Source organism: Pezoporus occidentalis, unplaced genomic scaffold, assembly GCF_034315485.1.
Source record: "Pezoporus occidentalis ecotype Australia unplaced genomic scaffold, CSIRO_AGI_Poc_V1 ctg994, whole genome shotgun sequence".
Classification (NCBI taxonomy): Eukaryota; Metazoa; Chordata; class Aves; order Psittaciformes; family Psittacidae; genus Pezoporus; species Pezoporus occidentalis.
Genome location: NW_026916363.1, coordinates 1 through 18,699, shown reverse-complemented (window position 1 = coordinate 18,699; position 18,699 = coordinate 1). Strand labels below are relative to the sequence as shown.

General features: G+C 63.6%; 1 protein-coding gene across 1 annotated transcript; it reads left to right on the top strand.

Annotated features, from left to right (window-relative positions):
- Positions 1–538: 538 nt before the first annotated feature.
- On the top strand, positions 539–17,495 carry MAP3K12 (mitogen-activated protein kinase kinase kinase 12). Its single transcript, XM_062607039.1, has 9 exons — positions 539–874; positions 2,629–2,812; positions 5,935–6,126; positions 8,509–8,667; positions 8,767–8,925; positions 10,627–10,735; positions 14,148–14,257; positions 15,012–15,128; positions 17,354–17,495. Exons 1-9 carry the CDS (start codon positions 562–564, stop codon positions 17,493–17,495), a joined length of 1,485 nt encoding a protein of 494 aa, XP_062463023.1. The 5' UTR covers positions 539–561.
- Positions 17,496–18,699: the final 1,204 nt, after the last annotated feature.

Genomic DNA, 18,699 nt, shown 5'->3' with positions numbered 1-18,699 from the left:
TGGGTGCATTGGGGATGTCCCATGGGTGCCATGGGGGTGTCTCCATAGAGGCACTGGGGGTCCCCATGGATGCACTGGGGTGTCCCATGGGTGCATTGGGAGGGTCCCCATGGATGCATTGGGGGTCCCCCTGGGTGCATTGGGGTGTCCCATGGGTGCCATCGGGGGGTCCCCCTGGGTGCCATGGGGATGTCCCGTGGGTGCCATGGGGATGTCCCGTGGGTGCCGTGGGGATGTCCCGTGGGTGCCATGGGGATGTCCCATGGGTGCCATAGGGGTGTCCCCATGGATGCACTGGGGTGTTCCATGGGTGTCATCGGGGGGGTCCCCCATGGGTGCATTGGGGATGTCCCGTGGGTGCCATGGGGGTGTCTCCATAGAGGCACTGGGGGTCCCCATGGATGCACTGGGGTGTCCCATGGGTGCCATCGGGGGGTCCCCCTGGGTGCCATGGGGATGTCCCGTGGGTGCCATGGGGATGTCCCGTGGGTGCCATGGGGGTGTCCCGTGGGTGCCCCGACTCGAGCCTCTGCCCGCAGGCTCTGGGGTCCCCCCCCCGCCATGGCCTGCCTGCACGAGACGCGGACGCCGTCGCCGTCGCTGGCGCTGGGCTCGGACGGGACCCCCGAGCAGGAGCTCACCCCCACTCAGTGCGTGCTCCGGGACGTGCTGCCCCCCGCGCCCGCGCCCGCCGCCCCCCCGGGCCCCGCCGCTGCCCCCCCCGAGCCCCCGCGGCCCCTGCCCGCCCCCGCCGCGCATCTGCGGTGCCAGGCGGGGGGGGGGGGGCTCCTGGAGGGGCTCTTCGGGTGCCTGAAGCCCGTGTGGAGCATGATCGGGAAGGCGTACAGCGCGGAGAGCAAGAGCCAGCAGGAGGGTCAGCGGGGGGGGCAGGGGGTGGGGGCTGGGGGAAGAGAGTGGGGGCTGGGGGCAGGGAAGGATGGGGGCAGGGGAGCGTGGTGGGGGCAGGGGTTGGGGGCTGGGGGAAGGGGCTGGGGGCAGGGGTTGGGGGCAGGGGGTGGGGGCAGGGGGAAGAGTGTAGGTGCTGGGGACAGGGGAGGGTGCTGTGGGAAGAGAGTGGGTGCTGGGGGCAGGGGGTGGGTGCAGGGGTTGGGGTCTGGGGAAGGGGCTGGGGGCAAGGAAGGGGGCTGGGGGCAGGGGAGGGTGTTGGGGGCAGGGATTGGGGGCAGGGGTTGGGTGCTGGGGGCAGGGGGTGGGGGAGGGGGCTGGAGGCAGGGGTTGGGGGCTGGGGTTGGGGGAGAGGGGGGTGCTGAGGGAAGGGGGTGGGTGCTGGGGTTGGGGTCTGGGGGAAGGGGCTGGGGGCAGGGAAGGGGGCTGGGGGCAGGGATTGGGGGCAGGGGTTGGGTGCTGGGGGCAGGGGGTAGGGGAGGGGGCTGGAGGCAGGGGTTGGGGGCTGGGGTTGGGAGAGAGGGGGGTGCTGAGGGAAGGGGGTGGGTGCTGGGAGCAGGGGTTGGATGCAGGGGCTGGGGACACGGGGCAGGGGAGGGTGCTGGGGCAAGGGGGTGGGGGCGGGGGGGTTGCTGGGGAAGGGGGTGGGTGCTGGGAGCAGGGGTTGGATGCGGGGGTTGGGGGTGGGTGCCCGGGGGGGGTGCTGGGGGCAGGGGCTGGGGGTAGGGGTTGGGAGCAGGGAGTGGGTGCTGGGGGCAGGGGCTGGGGCAGGGGGTGGGGGCAGGCGGCGGGGGCAGGAGGTGGGGGTATGTGTGGGTGCTGGGGGCAGGGGGGCTGCGGTGCTGGGGGCAGGGGGTGGGGGCAGGAGTGGGGGCAGGGGTTGGGGGTATGTGTGGGTGCTGGGGGCAGGGAAGGGTGCTGGGGGCAGGGGGTGGGGGCAGGGGGTGTGGGTGAGTGTGGGTGCTGGGGGGCAGCAGGCAAAAGGGGCAGCAGGGCAGGGGAAAGGGGGCAGAGGAGGGGGCAACAGGAAGGGTGCAGTGGGGCAGGGAGTGGGTGCCCAGGGGGGCTGCGCCCTGGCTGTGCCCATGTGTGGGTGCCGTGGGTGCAGGAGGGGTGCAGCTCCAATGGTTGCTGGTGCCACGGGTGCAGGTCCCATGAGTGGGGGTGCCGTGGGTGAGGGTGCCATGGGTGCCATGGGTGCATGTGCCATGGATGCCATGTGTGTGGGTGCCAGTGCCGTGGGTGCCATGGGTGCCATGGGTGTGGGTGCCATGGGTGCCATGTGTGTGGGTGCCATGGGTGCCATGGGTACCATGGGTGCCATGGGTGCCATGGGTGTCATGGGCACGGGTGCCATGGATGCCATGGGTGTGGGTGCCATGGGTGCGGGTGCCATGGGTGCCATGGGTGTGGGTGCCATGGGTGCCATGGGTGCCATGGGTGTGGGTGCCATGGGTGTGGGTGCCATGGGTGCGGGTGCCATGGGTGTGGGTGCCATGGGTGCGGGTGCCATGGGTGCCATGGGTGCCATGGGTGCGGGTGCCATGGGTGCCATGGGTGTGGGTGCCATGGGCACAGGTGCCATGGGTGCCATGGGTGCCATGTGTGCCATGGGTGCGGAAGCCATGGGTGCAGGTGCCATGGGTGCGGAAGCCATGGGTGCAGGTGCCATGGGTGCCACGGATGTGGGTGCCATGGGTGCCATGGGTGCTGTGCCCGCAGACCCCTGGGAGGTGCCGTTCGAGGAGATCCTGGACCTGCAGTGGGTGGGCAGTGGGGCGCAGGGCGCCGTGTTCCTGGGGCGCTTCCACGGCGAGGAGGTGGCCGTGAAGAAGGTTCGGGACCTGAAGGAGACCGACATCAAGCACCTGCGCAAGCTGAAGCACCCCAACATCATCACCTTCAAGTGAGCGGGGGCACGGGCACGCACGGGGGCTGGCCATGGGGCACCATGGGCATGGTGTGGGGCATGGATGTGTGATGGCCATGGGGCACCATGGGCATGGTGTGGGGCACGGATGTGTGATGGCCATGGGGCACCATGGGCATGGTGTGGGGCAAGGATGTCTGATGGCCATGGGGCATCATGGACATGGTGTGGGGCAAGGACGTGTGATGGCCATGGGGCACCATGGACATGGTGTGGGGCACGGACGGGTGATGGCCATGGGGCACCATGGGCATGGTGTGGGGCATGGATGTGTGATGGCCATGGGGCATAATGGCCATGGTGTGGGCACGGATGTGTGATGGCCATGGGGCACCATGGGCATGGTGTGGGGCAAGGCTGTGTGATGGCCATGGGGACACCATGGACATGGTGTGGGGCACGGATGTGTGATGGCCATGGGGACACCATGGGCATGGTGTGGGGCAAGGACAGGTGATGGCCATGGGGCACCATGGGCATGGTGTGGGGCAAGGATGTGTGATGGCCATGGGGCACCATGGGCATGGTGTGGGGCAAGGACGTGTGATGGCCATGGGGCACCATGGGCATGGTGTGGGGCAAGGATGTGTGATGGCCATGGGGCATCATGGACATGGTGTGGGCACGGATGTGTGATGGCCATGGGTACACCATGGGCATGGTGTGGGGCAAGGCTGTGTGATGGCCATGGGGACACCATGGACATGGTGTGGGGCAAGGACGTGTGATGGGCATGGGGACACCATGGACATGGTGTGGGGCACGGATGTGTGATGGCCATGGGGACACCATGGACATGGTGTGGGGCAAGGATGTGTGATGGCCATGGGGCATCATGGGCATGGTGTGGGGCAAGGATGTGTGATGGCCATGGGGCACCATGGGCATGGTGTGGGGCAAGGACGGGTGATGGCCATGGGGACACCATGGACGTGGTGTGGGGCATGGATGTGTGATGGCCGTGGGGACACCATGGACATGGTGTGGGGCACGGATGTGTGATGGCCGTGGGGACACCATGGACATGGTGTGGGGCACGGATGTGTGATGGCCATGGGGACACCATGGACATGGTGTGGGGCAAGGACGTGTGATGGCCATGGGTACACCATGGACATGGTGTGGGGCAAGGATGTGTGATGGGCATGGGGACACCATGGACATGGTGTGGGGCAAGGACAGGTGATGGCCATGGGGCACCATGGGCATGGTGTGGGGCAAGGACGGGTGATGGCCATGGGGACACCATGGACATGGTGTGGGGCAAGGACGGGTGATGGCCATGGGGACACCATGGGGACACCATGGACATGGTGTAGGGCAGGGACGGGTGATGGCCATGGGGGCACCATGGACATGGCGTGGGGCAGGGACATGCTGTGGGCATGGAACTTGGCCATGGCACGGGTAAGCCGTGGGCATGGGGAATGGAGAACATCATGGGCACACAGCATGGACATGGCCTGGGCATGGACACAGCATGGACATGGCCTGAGGGATGGAGGCATGGACGTGGCATGAACACAGCACAGGCCATGGACATGCCATGGGGGGGCCACCACGTGCAGAGGGCATGGACACGGCATGGGCATGGACACGGTATGTGTATGTACATGGCATGGGCATGGGCACAGCATGGGCATGGACACGGCAGGGGCATGGGCACGGCACGGGCATGGACACGGCATGGACATGGACACGGCATGGGCATGGACACGGGAGGGGCATGGACACGGTATGCGTATGTACATGGCATGCACACGGACACAGCATGGGCACGGCAAGGACATGGACACGGCACGGGCATGGGCAGGGCATGGACATGGACATGGCATGGGTATGGACAGGGCATGCACATGGACACAGCATGCCCATGGACACGGCATGGGCATGGACACGGCATGGGCATGGACACGGCAAGGACATGGACATGGCATGCACATGGACACGGCATGGGCATGGACACGGCATGGGCATGGACATGGCATGCACATGGACACGGCATGGGCATGGACACGGCATGGGCATGGACACGGCATGGGCATGGACACAGCATGGGCATGAACAGGGCATGGGCATGGACACGGCAAGGACATGCCATGGTCACAGGCAGAGAGGCCATGGGCAAGGGGCACCAACATGGCACGGGCATGGGCAAGCCCAGCGTGGCATGGAGCGGGGTGGGCAGCACACGCATGGACACGGGGTGCAGACACCCACGGACACGGGGTGCAGACACCCATGGACACGGGGTGCAGACACGCATGGGCATGGGGTGCAGACACCCTTGGACATGGGGCACGCTGGTGCATCCCAGATGTGGCACAGGGACCACCACACATGGGACAGGTCTGTCACAGCTGATGTGGGTGCAGAGGGGTGTCCATGGGCAGATGGGTGTTCCTATTGCCATTAGGGGGGCCTTGGGTGCCCCAACACTGATGGGTGCTGCCAGGTACTTGGGTAGTTACGGGTGCCCTGGTGAAGTTGGTCAAGTTGGGTGCCCTGATGGTGCTGGGTGCTCTGGGAGCACTGTGTGCCCTGCTGGCACTGGGTGTCCTGGTGACACTGGGTGCTCTGGTGGCACTGGGTGTCCTGGTGACATTGGTGCCCTGGTGGGACTGGGTGTTCTGGTGATGCAGGTGCTTTGGTGGCAGTGGGTGTCCTGGTGACATAGGTGCTTTGGTGGCAGTGGGTGTCCTGGTGACACTGATGTCTTGGTGTCACTGGGTGCCCTGGTGACATAGGTGCTTTGGTGGCACTGGGTGCCCTGGTGGCATTGGTGCCTTAGTGGCACTGGGTGCCCTGGTGACACTGGGTGCCCTGGTGACACTGGTGCCTGGTGGCATTGGGTGCCCTGATGACACTGGGTGCCCCGATGACACTGGGTGCCCCGGTGACACTGGTGCCTGGTGGCACTGGGTGTCCCGGTGGCGTTGGGTGCCCTGATGACACTGGGTGCCCTGATGACACTGGGTGCCCCGGTGACACTGGTGCCTGGTGGCAGTGAGTGTCCCGGTGACATTGGGTGCCCTGATGACACTGGGTGCCCCGGTGGTGCTGGAGCTGCGGGTGCTGAGGGTGCCGTGTGCCCGCAGGGGGGTGTGCACCCAAGCACCCTGCTACTGCATCATCATGGAGTTCTGCGCCCAGGGGCAGCTCTACGAGGTGCTGCGCGCCGGGCGCAAGGTCACCCCATCCCTGCTGGTCGACTGGTCCATGGGCATCGCCGGCGGCATGAACTACCTGCACCTGCACAAGATCATCCACCGCGACCTCAAGTCGCCCAAGTGAGAGGGGCTGGGCCCGGGGAGCACCCATGGGTGCTGGGGGTGCCCCGGTGATGGCGCGGCCGCGGTGGGGACGTGCATGAGGTGGGTGCATGGTCCTGGTGCTACCTTGGCCTCGGTGGTTGCACGATGGTGGCAGTTGCATGTGCTTGGTGGTGACATGACCGTGGTGCTGCCGTAGCTGTGGTGGTGGCCGTGGCCATGGTGGTGCCAACACGTCCATGACAGCGCTGTGCCTGTGGCATGGTCCTTGGTGGTTGCATGTCCATGACAGTTGGATGCCCATGGCAGCGCCATACCCATGGTGGGTCCATGGCAGCACCATACCCATGGGGGGTCCATGGCAGCACCATACTCATGGTGGGTCCATGGTGGTGCCATACCCATGGGGGGTCCATGGTGGTGCCATACCCATGCTGGGTCCATTGTGGTGCCATGCTCATGGTGGGTTCATGGTGGTGCCATGCTCATGGTGGGTCCATTGTGGTGCCATGCTCATGGTGGGTCCATGGTGGTGCCATACCCATGATGTGTCCATGGTGGTGCCATGCTCATGGTGGGTCCATGGTGGTGCCATACCCATGATGGGTCCATGGTGGTGCCATGCTCATGGTGGGTCCATGATGGTGCCATACCCATGGTGGGTCCATGATGGTGCCATGCTCATGGTGGGTCCATGGTGAGTCCATGGTGGTGCCATACCCATGGTGGGTCCATGGTGGGTCCATTGTGGTGCCATACCCATGATGTGTCCATGGTGGTGCCATGCTCATGGTGGGTCCATTGTGGTGCCATACCCATGATGTGTCCATGGTGGTGCCATGCTCATGGTGGGTCCATGGTGGTGCCATGCCCATGATGGGTCCATGATGGTGCCATGCTCATGGTGGGTCCATGGTGGGTCCATTGTGGTGCCATACCCATGATGGGTCCATGGTGGTGCCATACCCATGGTGGGTCCATGATGGTGCCATGCTCATGGTGGGTCCATGGTGGTGCCATGCTCATTGTGCTGACAGTGCTGTGTCTGTGGTGGTGGCATGTCCGCAGCAGGACCAGGTCATGGCAGTTGCATGCCCATGACCATTCCCATGTTGATGACGGTGTCATGTAGTGGCATGCCCATGATCTAATGATGTTTGTAGCAGTTGCATGCCCGTGGTGGTGCCATGCCCATGTCATTGTCATGTCATTGGTGTGTTGTTGGTATGTCATTGTCATGTCATTGACGTGTCATTGTCATGTCATTGGTGTCTTGTTGGTGTGCCATTGGTGTGTCATTGGCATGTCATTGGTGTGTTGTTGGTATGTCATTGTCATATCATTGGTGTGTCATTGGTGGCATGTCATTGTGTCATTGGTGTGTCATTGGTGGCATGTCATTGTGTCATTGGTGTGTCATTGGCATGTCGGTGGCATGTCATTGTTTCATTGGTGTGTCATTGGCATGTCAGTGGCACGTTGTTGCTGTGTCTTTGCCATGTCATTGGCATGTCATTGGTGTGTCATTGGCGTGTCATTGGCGTGTCATTGGTGTGTCATTGGCATGTCGGTGGCATGTTGTTGCCATGTCTTTGGCATGTCATTAGCGTGTCTTTGCCATGTCATTGGCGTGTCATTGGCGTGTCATTGGTGTGTCATTGGCATGGTGGCACGTTGCTGTTGCCATGTCATTGGTGTGTCATTGCCATGTCGGTGGCATGTTGTTGCCATGTCTTTGGCATGTCATTAGCGTGTCTTTGCCATGTCATTGGCGTGTCATTGGTGTGTCATTGGCATGTTGGTGGCATGTCATTGTGTCATTGCCATGTCATTGGTGTGTCATTGGCATGTCGGTGGCATGTTGTTGCCATGTCTTTGGCATGTCACTAGCATGTCTTTGCCATGTCATTGGTGTGTCATTGGCATGTTGGTGTCATGCTGTTGCCATGTCATTGGCGTGTCATTGGCGTGTCATTGGTGTGTCATTGGCATGGTGGCGTGCTGTTGCCATGTCATTGGCGTGTCGGTGGCATGTTGCTGTGGCATGTCATTAGCGTGTCTTTGCCATGTCATTGGCGTGTCATTGGCATGTCATTGGTGTGTCGGTGGCATGTTGTTGCCGTGTCATTGGTGTGTCATTGGCGTGTCATTGGTGTGTCATTGGCATGTTGGTGGCATGCTGTTGCCATGTCATTGGCGTGTCATTGGCGTGTAATTGGTGTGTCATTGGCATGTTGGTGGCATGATGTTGCCATGTCATTGGCATGTCATTGGTGTGTCGGTGGCATGCTGTTGCCACGTCATTGGCATGTCATCGGCGTGCCGGTGGCACGTTGTTGCCGTGTCCTTGGCATGGCGCCGCCGTGGCGCTGCGGCGGCGCTGAGCGGGTGCCCCCGCAGCATGCTCATCACCTACGACGACGTGGTGAAGATCTCGGACTTCGGCACCTCCAAGGAGCTCATCGACAAGAGCACCAAGATGTCCTTCGCCGGCACCGTGGCCTGGATGGCGCCCGAGGTCATCCGCAACGAGCCCGTCTCCGAGAAGGTCGACATCTGGTGAGGGCCTGGGGCTCCGGCGCTGCCGAGGGGGGGAGCTGGGGGGCGATGGGGCCGGCAGGGAGCGGGCAGGGGCTGACGGGGCCGGCGGTGCCGCAGGTCCTTCGGGGTGGTGCTGTGGGAGCTGCTGACCGGGGAGATCCCCTACAAGGACGTGGACTCCTCGGCCATCATCTGGGGCGTGGGCAGCAACAGCCTCCACCTGCCCGTGCCCACCGGCTGCCCCGACGGCTTCAAGGTGCTGCTGCGCCAGTGCTGGTGAGAGCGCGGGGACGTGGCCCCAAGGAGGGGGGACCTGGGGACACTGCATGGGGGGACAGAGACAGCCATGGGGACACTGCATGGGGGGACAGAGACAGCCATGGGGACACTGCATGGGGGGACAGAGACAGCCATGGGGACACTGCATGGGGACACTGCAACAGGCATGGGGACACTGCATGGGGGCACTGCAACAGGCATGGGGACACTGCATGGGGACACAGAGAGCCATGGGGACACTGCATGGGGGTACAGAGAGAGCCATGGGGACACTGCAACAGGCATGGGGACACGGCATGGGAACATTGCAACAGCCATGGGGACACTGCATGGGAACACTGCAACAGGCATGGGGACACTGCAACAGCCATGGGGACACTGCATGGGGACACTGCAACAGGCATGGGGACACTGCATGGGGACACTGCAACAGGCATGGGGACACTGCATGGGGGTACAGAGACAGCCATGGGGACACAGAGACAGCCATGGGGACACTGCAACAGGCATGGGGACACTGCATGGGAACACTGCAACAGGCATGGGGACACAGAGAGAGCCATGGGGACACTGCATGGGGACACAGAGACAGCCATGGGGACACTGCAACAGGCATGGGGACACGGCATGGGGGTACAGGGACAGCCATGGGGACACGGCATGGGAACATTGCAACAGGCATGGGGACGCTGCATGGGAGCAGCCATGGGGACACTGCAAGGGGGTACAGAGACAGCCATGGGGACACTGCATGGGAACACTGCAACAGGCATGGGGACACAGAGACAGCCATAGGGACACTGCATGGGAGCAGCCATGGGGACACTGCATGGGGGTACAGGGACAGCCATGGGGACACGGCATGGGAACATTGCAACAGGCATGGGGACACTGCATGGGAGCAGCCATGGGGACACTGCAAGGGGGTACAGAGACAGCCATGGGGACACTGCATGGGGACACTGCAACAGGCATGGGGACACAGAGACAGCCATGGGGACACTGCAACAGGCATGGGGACACTGCAACAGGCATGGGGACACAGAGACAGCCATGGGGACACTGCATGGGGGTACAGCGACAGCCATGGGGACACTGCATGGGGACACTGCATGGGGGGTACAGCGACAGCCATGGGGACACTGCATGGGGACACTGCAACAGGCATGGGGACACAGAGACAGCCATGGGGACACTGCAACAGGCATGGGGACACTGCAACAGGCATGGGGACACAGAGACAGCCATGGGGACACTGCAACAGGCATGGGGACACAGAGACAGCCATGGGGACACTGCAACAGGCATGGGGACACAGAGACAGCCATGGGGACACTGCATGGGGGTACAGCGACAGCCATGGGGACACTGCATGGGGACACCCTACCTGGGGTCACCCCCACCTAGGGATAGGCCATGGGGACTCCCCACCCTTGGGACACCCCGTGGGAACTCCCACTCCATGGGGACCCCCCGACACGGAGACCCCCCCCGAGGGCACCCCCTGGGACAGCCCATGGGGACACAGCCATGGGACCCTCACCCCATGGAAGGCTCACACCAGGGGGGACGCCTCCATGGGCACCCAATGAGGACCCCGCCATTGGCACCCACCGCGGGCAGGGGCGGGGGGACCCCGGTCAGTGCTGCCCCCCCCCATGGCCCAGCGCCCGCAGCGCCCCCGTGCGGCTCCCGCAGGAACAGCAAGCCCCGGAACCGGCCCTCGTTCCGGCAGATCCTGCTGCACCTCGACATCGCCTCCGCCGACGTCCTGTCCACCCCGCAGGAGACGTACTTCAAATCACAGGTACCCGGCACCCCAAAGCACCAGCGCCCCAAAGCACCAGAGCCCAGCACCCCAAAGCACCAGCACCCAGCACCCCAAAGCAGCAGCACCCCAAAGCACCAGAGCCCAGCACCCCAAAGCACCAGCACCCCAAAGCACCAGCACCCCAAAGCACCAGCACCCAGCACCCCAAAGCACCAGCACCCCAAAGCACCAGCGCCCAGCACCCCAAAGCACCAGCACCCAGCATCCCAAAGAACCAGCACCCGGCACCCCAAACCACCCAGTACCCAGCATCCCAAAGCCCCCAGCACCCCAAAGCACCAGCACCCAGCATCCCAAAGAACCAGCACCCGGCACCCTAAACCACCCAGTACCCAGCATCCCAAAGCCCCCAGCACCCAGCACCCCAAAGCACCAGCACCCAGCATCCCAAAGCACCAGCACCCCAAGGCACCAGCACCCAGCATCCCAAAGCACCAGCACCCCAAAGCACCAGCACCCAGCATCCCAAACCACCAGCACCCAGCATCCCAAAGCACCAGCACCCAGCATCCCAAAGCACCCAGCACCCAGCATCCCAAAGCACCCAGCATCACAAAGCACCCAGCACCCCAAAGCACCAGCACCCAGCATCCCAAAGCACGCAGCACCCCAAAGAACCCACACCCCAAAGCACCAGCACCAGCACCTCCAAGCACCCAGGCCCATATAACCCAGTGCTCACAGCAGCTCTGCCCAATACTGTCCAGTGCCCGGGGTGCCCTGTGCCTGGTGCAGCTGATACCCACGGTAGCTGGTGCCTGGTTTCCCTGGTGCCCATGGTACCGGTGCGCAGTGCCTGTGGTACCCAGTGCCTGTGGTACCCAGTGCCCGCGGTACCCAGTGCCCGTGGTACCCAGTGCGCAGTGCCTGTGGTACCCAGTGCTCATGGTACCCAGTGTGCAGTGCCCGTGGTACCCAGGGTGCAGTGCCTGTGGTACCCAGTGCCCATGGTACCCAGTGCCCATGGTACCCAGTGCACAGTGCCCATGGTACCCAGTGCCCATGGTACCCGGTGTGCAGTGCCCCTGTTCCCCGGTGCCCGTGGTACCCAGTGCTCAGTGCCCATGGTGCCCGGTGCCCATGGTACCCAGTGTGCAGTGTCCATGGTACCCAGTGCGCAGTGCCCGTGGTACCCAGTGCCCATGGTACCTGGTGTTCAGTGCCCATGGTGCCCAGTGCCCACGGTATCCAGTGTGCAGTGCCTGTGGTACCCGGTGCCCATGGTACCCAGTGCTCAGTGCCCATGGTACCTGGTGTGCAGTGTCCATGGTACCCGGTGCCCATGGTACCCAGTGCTCAGTGCCCATGGTACCTGGTGTTCAGTGTCCATGGTACCCAGTGCCCATGGTACCCAGTGCTCAGTGCCCATGGTGCCCGGTGCCCATGGTACCTCGTGTGCAGTGTCCATGGTACCTGGTGTGCAGTGTCCATGGTATCCGGTGCCCATGGTACCCAGTGCTCATGGTACCCAGTGCCCATGGTACCCAGTGCTCAGTGCCCATGGTACCCAGTGCACAGTGCCCATGGTACCCAGTGCCCATGGTACCTGGTGTGCAGTGCCCATGGTGCCCAGTGCCCATGGTATCCAGTGTGCAGTGCCTGTGGTACCTGGTGCCCATGGTACCCGGTGCGCAGTGCCCATGGTACCCAGTGCCCGTGGTACCCAGTGTGCAGTGCCCGTGGTACCCAGTGCCCATGGTACCCAGTGCCCATGGTACCCAGTGCACAGTGCCCATGGTACCTGGTGCCCATGGTACCAGTGCTCAGTGCCCCTGGTCCCCGGTGCCTGTGGTACCCAGTGCTCAGTGCCCATGGTGCCCAGTGCCCATGGTACCTGGTGTGCAGTGCCCATGGTGCCCAGTGCCCATGGTACCTGGTGTGCAGTGTCCATGGTACCCAGTGCCCATGGTACCCAGTGCGCAGTGCCCGTGGAACCCAGTGCCCATGGTACCTGGTGTGCAGTGCCCATGGTGCCCGGTGCCCATGGTACCTGGTGTTCAGTGTCCATGGTACCTGGTGCCCATGGTATCCAGTGTGCAGTGCCTGTGGTACCCGGTGCCCATGGTACCAGTGCTCAGTGCCCATGGTACCTGGTGCCCATGGTACCAGTGCTCAGTGCCCCTGGTCCCCGGTGCCCGTGGTACCCAGTGCTCAGTACCCATGGTGCCCGGTGCCCATGGTACCTGGTGTGCAGTGCCCATGGTACCCAGTGCCCATGGTACCGGTGCCCGTGGTACCTGGTGTGCAGTGTCCATGGTACCCAGTGCCCATGGTACCCGGTGCTCAGTGCCCATGGTACCCAGTGCGCAGTGTCCATGGTACCCGGTGCCCATGGTACCCAGTGTGCAGTGTCCATGGTACCCAGTGCGCAGTGCCCATGGTGCCCAGTGCCCATGGTACCTGGTGTTCAGTGCCCATGGTACCCAGTGCTCAGTGCCCATGGTACCTGGTGCCCATGGTACCCAGTGCGCAGTGCCCGTGGTACCCAGTGCCCATGGTACCTGGTGTGCAGTGCCCATGGTACCCAGTGCCCATGGTACCTGGTGTGCAGTGCCCATGGTGCCCGGTGCCCATGGTACCCAGTGCTCAGTGCCCGTGGTACCCAGTGCTCAGTGCCCATGGTGCCCGGTGCTCATGGTACCCAGTGCGCAGTGTCCATGGTACCCAGTGTGCAGTGCCTGTGGTACCCAGTGCCCATGGTACCCAGTGCGCAGTGTCCGTGGTACCCAGTGTGCAGTGCCTGTGGTACGCATTGCCCGTGGTACCCAGTGCCCATGGTACCCAGTGCGCAGTGCCCGTGGTACCCAGTGCTCATGGTACCCAGTATGCAGTGTCTGTGGTACCCAGTGCCCATGGTACCCAGTGCGCAGTGTCCATGGTACCCAGTGCCCATGGTATCCAGTGTGCAGTGCCTGTGGTACCCGGTGCCCATGGTACCTGGTGTGCAGTGCCCGTGGTACCCAGTGCTCATGGTACCCAGTATGCAGTGTCTGTGGTACCCAGTGCCCATGGTACCCGGTGTGCAGTGTCCATGGTACCCAGTGCCCATGGTACCTGGTGCGCAGTGTCCATGGTACCCAGTGCCCATGGTACCCAGTGTCCATGGTATCCAGTGTGCAGTGCCTGTGGTACCCGGTGCCCATGGTACCCGGTGTGCAGTGTCCATGGTACCCAGTGCCCATGGTACCCAGTGCACAGTGCCCATGGTACCCGGTGCCCATGGTACCCAGTGCACAGTGCCCATGGTACCCGGTGCCCATGGTACCCAGTGTGCAGTGTCCATGGTACCCAGTGCCCATGGTGCTCAGTGCCCATGGTACCCAGTGCCCCTGGTCCCCGGTGCCCGGTGCATGCGGTACCCGCTGTACCCGGTGCCTGTTTGCCCCAGGCCGAGTGGCGCGAGGAGGTGAAGCTGCACTTCGAGAAGATCAAGTCGGAGGGGACGTGTCTGCACCGGCTGGAGGAGGAGCTCATCAACCGCCGGCGCGAGGAGCTCCGGTGGGCAGGGGACAGGGGCTGTGGGGCACATGGGGCTATGGGGCACATGGGGCTATGGGGCAGGGGGATATGGGCACACGGCTGGGGTACCGGGCGCAGGGGGACACAGAGGTGCTGGGGTACAGGGAGGGCTGTTGGGTGCCTGTCCCTGTGCGAGGTGGGTGCTGTGGAGTTACAATGGGTGCTGTGGGCGCCGTGGGATGCTGTTGGGCGCTGTGGGTGCTGTAGATGCTATGCAGCGCTATGGGGTGCTATGGGGTCTGTGGGATGCTATGGGGTCTATGGGATGCCATGGGGTGCCGGGGGGTGCTATGGGGTGCTATGGTTGTTACGGGGTCTATGGGGTCTATGGGGTGCTATGGGGTCTATGGGGTCTATGCGGTGCTATGGAGCACTATGGGGTCTATGGGGTACTATGGGGTCTATGGGGTCCATGGGGTGCTATGGGGTCTATGGGGCGCTATGGTGTCCATGGGGTGCTATGGAGCACTATGGGGTGCTAAGGGGTGTATGGCGTGCTATGGGGTCCATGGGTTGCTATGGGGTCTATGGGGCGCTATGTGGTCATATGGAGCACTATGGGGTCTATGGGGTGCTATGGAGCACTATGGGGTGCTAAGGGGTGTATGGGGTGCTATGGGGTCCATGGGGTGCTATGGAGCACTATGGGGTGCTAAGGGGTGTATGGGGTGCTATGGGGTCTCTGGACCGCTATGGGGTGCTATGGGGTCCATGGGGCGCTGTGGGTGCGCAGGCACGCGCTGGACATCCGGGAGCACTACGAGCGCAAGCTGGAGCGCGCCAACAACCTGTACATGGAGCTGAGTGCGCTCATGCTGCAGCTCGAGCTCAAGGAGAAGGAGCTGCTCAGGTCAGTGCGCACCCAGCGGCACCCAACGGCACCCAATGGCCCCCAATGGCACCCAATGGTACCCAATGGCACCCAGCGGTACCCAACGGTACCCAATGACACCCAATGGCACCCAATGGCATGCAACGGTACCCAACGGTACCCAATGGCACCCAATGATACCCAGCAGTACCCAACGGTACCCAATGGCACCCAGTGGTACCCAATGGTACCCAATGGCACCCAATGGCACGCAACGGTACCCAATGGCACCCAATGGCACCCAATGGCACGCAACGGTACCCAACGGTACCCAATGGCACCCAACGATACCCAGCGGTACCCAATGGTACCCAATGGCACGCAACGGTACCCAATGGTACCCAGTGACACCCAATGGCATCCAAGGGTACCCAATGACACCCAATGGCACCCAATGGTGTCCAGTGGTACTCAATGGCACCCAATGGTACCCAACGTCACCCAATGGCACCCAGTAGCACCCAATGGCACCCAATGGCACCTGATGGTACCCAATGGCACTCACAGCTCCCAATGACACCCAATGGTATCCAGTGGCACCCAATGGCACCCACAGCAGCCCACAGCGCCCCACAGCACCCAATGGCACCCACAGCCCCCCCAGAGCACCTAGTGGCACCCCTTGACCCATCCCATGGCCACCCCATTGCTGAGGCCAGCCCTACACCCACTTCAGGGCCACGGGCAACCCTGGATCTACCCCATGGCCACCCCAATCCCCACCTCTCAGCCATGGCCACCCCTGCCTGTACCCCATGGCCAGAGCCAACCCTGTACCTGCCCCATGGCCACCCCAAGCCTATGGCCTGCCCTTACCCCCCCCCCCCCCCATGGCCATTGTCACCCCCCAAGGCCGCTGTCACCCCCCCATGGCCATTATCAGCCCCCATTGCCATTGCCCACCCTACATGGCCATTGTCCCCCCCATGATCATTGCCCCCCCCCACGGCCATTGCTCCCCTCCATGGCCATTGTCATCCCCCCATGGCCATTGCCCCCCCTACATGGCCATTGCCACCCCTATGGCCATTGTCACTCCCCCATGGCCATTACTCCCCTCCATGGCCATTGCCACCCCTATGGCCATTGCCCCCATTGCCATTGCCCCCCCCTACATGGCCATTGCTCCCCCCATGATCACTGCTACCCCCCCCCCCACGGCCATTGCCCCTCCCATGGCCGTTGCCATCCCCCCATGACCATTGTCATTCCCCCATGGCCATTGTCACCCCCCCCATGGTCATTGCCCCCCATGACCATTGTCATCCCCCCATGCCCATTGTCACCCCCCCATGGCCATTGTCACCCCCCATGGCCATTGCCCCCCATGGCCATTGTCATCCCCCCATGGCCATTGTCACCCCCCCCATGGCCGTTGCCCCCCATGGCCATTGCCCCCACATGGCCATTGCCCCCATGGCCATTGTCACCCCCCCATGGCCATTGTCACCCCCCATGGCCATTGTCACCCCCCCATGGCCATTGCCCCCCCCATGGCCATTGTCACCCCCCCATGGCCATTGCCCCCCCCATGGCCATAGCCTCCCCCATGGCCGTTGTCCCCCCCCATGGCCATTGCCACCCCTATGGCCATTGTCATCCCCCGATGGCCATTGTCAGCCCCCATGACCATTGCCCCCCCCATGGCCATTGTCACCCCCCCATGGCCACTGTCATCCCCCCATGGCCATTGCCCCCCCCCCATGCCACCCCCATGGCCATTGCCACCCCCATGGTCATTGTCATCCCACGATGGCCATTGTCAGCCCCCATGACCGTTGTCCCCCCCATGGCCATTGTCACCCCCCCATGGCCGTTGTCCCCCTCATGGCCATTGCCCCCCATGGCCATTGTCACCCCCCCCATGGCCATTGCCCCCCCCCATGGCCATTGTCAGCCCCCATGACCGTTGTCCCTCCCATGGCCGTTATCATCCCCCCATGGCCATTGCCCCCTCCCCCCCGGTTATTGCCCCCCCCATAGCCACCACCATCACCCCCCATGGCCATTGTCCCCCATGGCCATTGTCACCCCCCCATGGCCATTTCCCCCCCCCATGGCCATTACCCCATGGCCATTGCCCCCCCCCCGGTTATTGCCCCCCCCATAGCCACCACCATCACCCCCCATATCCAGTCCCCCCCCCCCAAGTCCCACCCCCACCGGTGCCGGTGCCCGCGCCCACCCCGCGGTGCCCCCCCCAGGCGGGAGCAGGCGCTCGAGAAGCGGTACCCGGGGCTCTTCAAGCCGCGGGCGCCGCGGGGGCTCCTGCACGGGAACGCGGTCGAGACCCTCATCAAGAAGAGGAACGTCCCGCAGAAGCTCTCCCCCCACGGCAAGCGGTGAGCGGGGGGGGGGCATCGGCGGAGATGTGGGGCTGGGGGAGCGCAGGGGGCTCGTGGTCCGTTGGGGGGTGTGGGGTGCAGATGATGGGGCCCGTTGGAGAATGGGGTCTGTTGGGATGCCTGGGGATGTGGGTCCTTGTGGGGCTGGGTGCCTGGGGATATGGGGGGTATGTGGGGGGTTGTGGTCCTTGGGGGGGGGGGGATGCAGATGCTGGTGCCCATTGGAGAATGGGGTCTATTGGGATGCTCGGGGATGTGGGTCCTTGTGGGGCTGAGTGCCTGGGGATATGGGGGTACGTGGGGGCTTGTGGTCCTTGGGGGGGGGGGGGTGGAGATGCAGATGCTGGTGCCTGTTAGAGAATGGGGCTTAATGGGGGGGTCTGGGATAGAGGGATGGGGGGCTGGAAGCTTGGGGGTGTCTGGAGGCTCGTGGTTCTTTGGGGGTGTTGGGGGTGTAGATGCCGGTGCACATTGGAGAATGGGGTCTATTGGGATGCTCTGGGATGTGGGTCCTTGTGGGGCTGGGTGCCTGGGGATATGGGGTGTATCTGGGAGCTTGTGGTCCTTTGGGGGGGTCTACAGGTGCAGGTGCTGCTGTACTGGGGGGTCTGGGACAGGGGGATGTGGGGCTGGGAGCTTGGGGGTGTCTGGAGGCTCGTGGTTCTTTGGGGATGTTGGGGATGCAGATGCTGGTGCCCGTTGGAGAATGGGGTCTATTGGGATGCTCTGGGATGTGGGTCCTTGTGGGGCTGGGTGCTTGGTGATATGGGGAGCATGTGGGGGCTTGTGCTCCTCTGGGGGGGCTCTGGGGGCCCAGATACTTTGGAGTGCTTTGGGGGTGCAGGTGCTCCCTTGGAGAACGGGGTCTGTTGGGGGGTCTGGGACAGGGGGATGTGGGGCTGGGAGCTGGGGGGTCTGGGGACCCAGGTACCTTTGGGTGTGTTGGGGGTGCAGGTGCTGGTGTCTGTTGGAGAATGGGGTCTATTGGGATGGTCTGGGATGTGGGGATGTGGGTCCTTGTGGGGCTGGGTGCCTGGGGATATGGGGGGTATGTGGGGCTTGTGCTCCTTTGGGGGGGCTCTGGGGGCCCAGATACTTTGGAGTGCTTCGGGGGTGCAGGTGCTCCCTTGGAGAACGGGGTCTGTTGGGGGGTCTGGGAGAGGGGGATGTGGGGCTGGGGGGCACTGGGGACCCAGGTACCTTTG